Source organism: Quercus robur, chromosome 2, assembly GCF_932294415.1.
Source record: "Quercus robur chromosome 2, dhQueRobu3.1, whole genome shotgun sequence".
NCBI classification, from domain to species: Eukaryota; Viridiplantae; Streptophyta; class Magnoliopsida; order Fagales; family Fagaceae; genus Quercus; species Quercus robur.
Window position 1 is genome coordinate 52,414,903 of NC_065535.1, and position 7,566 is coordinate 52,422,468.

The window sequence follows — 7,566 nt, forward strand, 5'->3', positions numbered from 1 at the left end:
CCAACACGATAATTTTTTATTTATTACAATGCTGAGATGTAATTGTTTGATGTTAATTAATTACTTTTAATATTATTTTATTTGCCATGTCAACTTCAAATGTGCAAATTGTACTTGCTATCTGCCACGTAAATATTCGTTAGTGAGTTAACGGTAAGAACCAAATTGATTGCAAATTAAAAATAACTGGAACTAAATTGACCGTTACCAAAATATAAAGGCCAAATTAACCGTGACCTAAAAATGTAAAAACCAAAATAGTGTTTTCTCCTAAAATTTAAAATGTTAAAAATTTCCTGTATTGGGCCCACTTATTAAGGAGGTTTAGGCCACAAGCAAAGTTTTCTCCATTTTTTAAATAAATGAATAACATGTTGAAGAGAAGCAATCCAAAGGCTAAAAGAAACCCACAAAGCAACATGCGAGGTTTTGTCCCTCTTAGTCTCTTCGATTTTCATCCACCGTGTACATATTAAACAAATTTGAGATACGTAAACTTAATTAAAAATGAGAGCAATAAATTAACATATATAAGTACAATAATAGTTCAATCTATCTAACTTGCAATTTTCTGTCACTCAAATATTGAAGCTTCTCCTCGTGTGATCTCACACCTTCCCTCTTCAACATCTCAAGAAGAAAGTCACTCCAAGTGTCGATGGGTCCTGGCAAGCACCAGTGCACACAATCATTGTACAATGTCACATTTTCATGTGGCCAATGCCCATATCTACTAGGGTGACCATCTGGTCTTAATAACATTGCTTGTGTTGTATCAAGTAACCTGTATCTCAAACCTTTCTTTTTCCCTTCTTTCTCTGCCTTCCTAAATTCCTCCACTTGGGCCACGTACAGCTCTAAATTTTGATCGTCCAATTTTATCTCATTGCTCCTAAATGGCTTAGTTCTCACACAATTCCCACCTTGGTTCCACAAACCATTTTCAAAATGTGATGGTGCATAAGTCCTAAGAAATGTTATACCCTTGTAGTTTTTCAAGCTATTAATGGCTTTAAAGGCAGTCCTAAATGCTTTTCTGTAACCATAGTACATTGTTAGGTCGGTAACATTATCTAGAAGACAATAATGGCAGCCAACAATTTGGTGATTTTCATAGTATACCATTGGCCTGAAGAACCAATGGCCCGCAGAGATGATCAAGTAGTCAAATTCTTCGACTTGGGTTGTCCATTCCTCATCAAACTCATCAAGGTAGAGATTGAAGAGGCCTGTGTGGGTTGGACCATTATTGTCTGCTTCCTCGCCTTTTACTAAATGAGGTGTCCAAAAAGTGGCTAGGGTGAAGTTGTAACTCATGTATCTCCAACGTTTGAAATGCTCATCCGGTGTGTATGAAACGTCTATAGGATATTCTACCTGAAAATACAAAAATTGAAATGGATCTCAATCTTAAGAAAAACAAAAAAGAAAGAAAAGGTAAGACCTAAAAGCATAGGTCATGTGTCTTGTTTCTCGATATGTGAGGGTGCAATGGTGCATCATGTACGTTTGCAGGGTCCAGCTCATGAAAAATTATTATAAGGTAGCAATGTTCACATCCAACAGTTTGTGTCAAATCTACTAAAATTCTAGTACACACAAGAATAATAATATGAAGTGTTAGCCAACAGATCCGTATAGAGGACAATTGTCTAAGAAACATAAGTAAGTCAAGGGGCAAAATAATGAAAATTGGTTGGAATGTCGAGAGACAATTTAGTATAAACTAGACTAAGCTGACAACATATTAATTTTCTATTTGATTCCTTTCTCAGATCGAGAGAGAGAGAGACCTTACAACAATTTGTGTTTTGTTAGGTTTGAAAATTTCAGTAGTTGATCACTATATTCCTCCGACACGTTTAGATGACCAGGCCTTTCGGATTTTGTTTTATTTAAAAGCAAATGGATCTGCCAGAAGACAGCCAATTGAAAGAAAGAAAAAATTATATTTATATATATTACACCATTGTTATGGGGTTGTTATTTATAGCATAATAACTAATCTCTAAGCACATGTTGTCCTGTGATACTAATCTCTAAGCACATGTAGTTCTCGGACCTACACACAAAGTTATCATTGGACCAAGATCCCTGAAGAGGGAACTGTTAAAATTTGAACTTTTTTCAAAGCTTTTGGAAGCTTAAAGCATCTCGAATCTAAGTGGAGCCGCTGCTAAATCAGCCTCGTAAGTTTTTGTCATTGTTAGTTTAATAAATCCCCTCCTTTTTTTTCATCTTATAAAAAAAATAATAAAAAATAAAGAAAGAAACACCCTTTTCAATGATAGATACATATGTCCAATTTATGTGGGGCAATTAGGCAATTCCACTCACTTCTACTAAATTTCACCCAAGCTTGTCTTAAGTGCAAACCAACAAGAGGAACACGTTAAGATGAGGGCATTCTTTAGCTTTGTTAGAGCACTGGCATGAATTACCCTAAAATAGGAGCAAATTAGGGGGATAATGTGTACTATATATCTTCAACTGCACATAGGGTTCTAAATCTACACACTAGCTTAGGTGATCATCCTTCAGGCATACCATGCCAGTCTTCACTGCCCTGCCCTCACTTCAATTCATGGTGACACTATACTTTGGGAAAATTATAATTTCACACTCCATTTCACACCAATCATGTACAAAGTGTAGACATTAATTAAGTGTCCACATTTTGTGAGTGGTGTATACACTAATACATACTATAATTTATAATATGAGAGTATGAAATAATCATGATCATCTAGTTTTAGGACTTACTATAAGATTTTTGTGAATATCTAGCCAAATTCTGCCTTGCAAAATTAAAATAATAATAATTTGGGAAATATTAAAATGGTATCCACATGCAGGTTAATTAAGGATTAGTTTGTCGAAATCCTAAAACTTTTTCCAAACTTTTTTTTACCTCCCCATTTTAAATATATACTAGTTTTCCAAATAAGGTTCCTAAAAGGTCTAAACTTTAAAGACTAAAAGAGCTCAAAGATGGAACTTGGTTGGAAAGTAAGCTTAGCACATTGTTATTCTTCTTCAGATCTCAAGATTCAAGAGTGAGGGTCAAATCATAAATAAGATACTGTAACAAAGGGGCTCGTAATATCACGTGGCATATGTTTACTTACCACATGGAGAGAGAGACCTTTGTTGTTGGGACCTTATCCTCTCCAATCTATGTTATAAAATCCGGGTATCGTGATTTAGTTGAAACAATTAAAATCTATCACATCATACAAAAAACAACGATTCTACCAATACAAAAAATTTCACTACTTTTATGATAATTTGTTGACGTGGTAGGTTGCGGTTAATATAACATCACTTTCACATTAAACCATTACTATTATTACTTGTAGTAGCAATTACAACTTACTATCTCAAATTTAATTTTAAAAAAATGTGAAATATATTGGCATTATATTTGTGGAAGGTAATGATTAGTATAACACCACTTTCACATTAAACCATTTCTATTATTACCTGTAGTAACAATTACAACTTACTATCTCAAACGTAATGAAAAAAAAAATGTGAAATATATTGTCATTATATTTATTTAAGAAGCTAACTCAATTCCAAGTCAATCCTACCATTAGAAGAATACACAATATCTCTCATTCAGTTAATGAGCTATTCTAGAACCATAATTTTTACCACACTATTTTCTACAACTATCCTATATGATTTATTATGACTGTCATTTTTACTTGGACCTACTACATTTTATCCACCACTCATAATCTGTCGTATCAAAATTATGATACAAAGGTTATGGTTTTAGATTTAGATTTTCTCTTGTATCAAAAAAAAAAAAGATTTTCTCTCCATTAACCAACCCTCTTCCCTTTGCTCCATGACCAAACAAGAGCCAGGTGATGTGGAGTTATTTTATTTTATTTTTAATATTTGATGCGTTAGATTTTAATTGGTCTAACTAAATTATATATTACAGGGATTATAGATCTACAAACTGTAGGTGATATGGTCCCAATAGGCTCTTTGTACGTTTCATTGTACGTTTCATTGCCCAAATTTAATATGCAGTGCAAGATATTATGCGGTGGCAAAGATTCCAAGCCATGCTAGCTACCTCGTTTTTATAATTGGCTCTTTTTACCTAATCCTTCAATAATGCTATTTCTGTACTGTCATTTTTACCTGCTCCTTGAATAACACAATGTCACAATCGCTTTAGCCTTAGGTTTTAGCGCCACTAACTTTGTACATTGTTGGACAACAACCTCTCTTAAATAAGGAAACATATCATACATCAGTTGTTTTCAATATATTGATCTTTTTTTAGCCAAAAAAAAAAAAGAGAGAAAATTCTATTAAATTGATTAATGGAATTTTTGCCTACAATAAAAAATAATTGAAATTTCATTCAAATATGTAAAATACTCTCTCACGGTAATTATCCTACTAATTATTGGAGCTTAAATTAATCATTTTAGATTTGATCCACTGCAACTAACTTTACTATTCCAACTATTTTCTTCACAAATCCATTGCTTGATTATTTCAGCTTATTTTTACAAATCCATTATTCCTCACTTAATTCGAAGTTTTAAAAAAAATTGACTTGAATTTTTTGAAGCATTTTGCTCCACGTAAAGAGAAGCTTAAAAAAATAAAAATAAAAAACTAGGACAGATAAGGTAGGAAACTAAAATGAAGGGCCCGGCATAACAATTTTCTAGCCAAAAGTCTCTTCCATTGTTCTTTTTATTTTATTTTATAAAATCAATAGAAATATTTTAAAATCTTGGTGTTTAGTGCCTTGAAGATTTTAGTGTATGGTATTTTTTCAATTCAAGGGTGGTTAGAAACAAGGAAAAATACAATATAATTTGGTTGAAACCTCAAAGGAGATCAATATAATTTCTCTCAAATAAACTAGTAATATAGGATGAAAGCCAAAAACAAACATCAATGATCAAACCTAAAACTGTAAAGTTGTTATTAGATGACCATAATAACACTCTGCATGCATCCATAGTAAAAGTTTGCTTAAAATATAATGTCGCACTTTGAGAGATCTTACGTATGCATAAGAATTATAAAAGATCTTGCACAATAATGATTTATATCATTGTAATTAAGTTTGTTGCTGATAAAAACTTAGATACTAGAGGAGACTTACCCTAGATAGGAGGCAAATCAAGGATTGCATTTGGTTTCTTCCCACAGAATCTCCAACAAAGGCCAAAGACTTTCCTCTGACCACTTCAAGGAATTGTGCTGGGTTGAAAATAGGTAGGTTACACTCATGTGGTTTCCACCTCCATTTCATGAATTCACTATCTGGTCTCCCATATTTCATGCAATTTTGATGCTCATGTATTGCCCAACACGTTGTGTTTGTGTAGTATGGAGCATCTGGATTTGGAATCCATTCTCCAGAAAACAAGTCACACTTTTCATTGATGGACTGTACACTTATTAATTCATCATTGGAATCATAAAAAGAGGAGGGTTCTGAAGAATTTTTGACAAGATATAGAGGGTACTTTAGCAAAGGGTAATAGGGTATGACTATGAGAAAAACTAGGGTGAATATTACTAGTAGAACTATCTTTGGTGACTTGTGTAGTGACTGGTTTTTCCCAAAGGGAAGCTCAATGGATTGGAGCTTCATTTGGAGATAGAAAGAGAGAGAACGCTATGCAGGTGGTAAGAAAGAGAATTGGTCAGATATAAGTGTGTGGAAAGTTCAAAGAACAAGCTGGTGGTCGTATATTATATGGTTTCGGTTTACGTAATGCTTCCCTAAATTATTTTATAATTAGAATTCTGAGGAGTTCCTAGACATTTATAAAGAAATGATTGCAGCAGAAACTTTTTGTTTTAGAAGATTAAAAAAAAAATCAGGTTACAGCATCTTTAAAAACTCAATTGGCCTTTAAAAAAGAGATTTTCTGGTTGGCTGTTAGTTCAATTGTCGTGCTTAGATCTGTAATATAGATATTGACAAATAAAAAAAAAAAATCTAGTAAATAATGTAAAATCAAAAAAATGCTACATATCTCAAATCTGACTTTACAAATTAGAAAATTGGAAGATTTAAATGTAAGGAGATCTTAACTAAAAAAATATTTTGTTGTGGATATATTAAATCCTTTTTTTTGGGGTTAAAATGTGATTGTGTAATTAACATATATAATTAAAAAGTTGAAATGTATTTTTGTTGCTTTTGTTATTAACTTATAATTAATTATCATCATCATTTCATGAAAGTTAATCGTTTAGGCTAATTAAAGGACTAAGCTTCAATTATGTGTCCCCAACACTAAATAGGTTTTTATTTATTTATTTATTTATTTATCGTAACAAATTTAAACCGACCTTTCATTGTTTTATGTATGCATATATATTGTAATATTTAATTTGTAAATTTTTTGTTTAACCTAATTTTAATTATTTAAGTTCAATATTTTCGAAGTTGTTTTTACTTTCTATTGATGAAAATGTGACATCAATTTTATCATCACGAGGAGTCGGTTTTTTAGGCTTTCTATTTCTTCTTCTTTTCTAATGCTATTGTCATAGTCTTTTTATTTTTTAATGAATGTTAGTCAGAGTCCTTATTACTACTTATATACTCTTCGTGAAGTGATTTGTTTTTAACTTATGGGACAGAATTTAACAACAACAAAAAATGTGGAAAGTAAAGCGAAGAGAGATTCAATAAAGACATTAGTCAAAGCATGAGCTTTCACTAAGTTGAGAAAAACCATCTAATTAAACGGCTGCAGAAAGATTCATTTGTTTGCTTGAAAGAAAAAGTCTTTGTTTTGGACAGTTCAACCCATTGATAGTTACCCTCGAACTAGCTAGAGTGAATGTGGGCTGATTCAATTTACAACACTTGAGCTACATGCCTTTGAGCTCAGCGCAGACATAAGCCCATAAAATTAAAATGCTTGATTAATCTGTGATTGAGTTAATAATTGTGAAATTGAATCCAAAATGTCCAATTTATCAAAGCTAGTTTGGATGCAGGTCCCATGTGCCACATGAAATATTGCACTAAAAATATTGCCAATTATTGGTGGGTCATTGACACTTGGCTTCCAACTCAGTGCCACATTTCATTTTTTAAACTACATGGAACATCATGAACCATGCCATGCTCATGTACAGCATTCTGGCCCAATTAGAGGGCCACATTGATCATTGATCAATGTGATTATTTTAATGATTTAACCTTATTAGATCTGATAAGAGATTATCATTTTTCAATTTGAAAATTTATATTCCATCCCTTAATTTCTTCCATGATTTCTATTTCCAACTCATTACCTCACAATATATTGCTATTTCGAATTTCAGCTTAATAATTTATTTGAGCAATTTGAAAAGGACGCTCTTAAAAAAACAAAAAATCAAGGGACCTATTGCATGTTTCTCGAATTTAATTTGAGAGGATAGGACTTCAATAATTCTTTATTAATGTTATCTATGAGTGTTACCAATATATAATCTTCATTCTATTCCATAAAAAATTTGTCATGTGCATCACACATTATCAATCATACCTCTCAAATCAAATACATTAATCAT

General features: G+C 32.1%; 1 protein-coding gene across 1 annotated transcript; it reads right to left on the bottom strand.

Moving 5' to 3' along the window:
• Nucleotides 1–397: 397 nt before the first annotated feature.
• Nucleotides 398–5,797, bottom strand: LOC126713967 (protein trichome birefringence-like 19). Its single transcript, XM_050413935.1, has 2 exons — nucleotides 5,147–5,797; nucleotides 398–1,377 (listed from the first exon to the last, which is right to left on the bottom strand). Exons 1-2 carry the CDS (start codon nucleotides 5,639–5,641, stop codon nucleotides 553–555), a joined length of 1,320 nt encoding a protein of 439 aa, XP_050269892.1. The 5' UTR covers nucleotides 5,642–5,797; the 3' UTR covers nucleotides 398–552.
• Between the last annotated feature and the right edge of the window lie 1,769 nt (nucleotides 5,798–7,566).

Bases quoted from the DNA above. Each gene is read 5' to 3' on its own strand.
- LOC126713967 (XM_050413935.1), bottom strand. From the start codon at position 5,641: ATGAAGCTCCAATCCATTGAGCTTCCCTTTGGGAAAAACCAGTCACTA. The intron at 1,378-5,146 runs GTAAGTCTCCTC...TTGTATTTTCAG, and splicing joins TGATTTGCCTCCTATCTAGG to GTAGAATATCCTATAGACGT.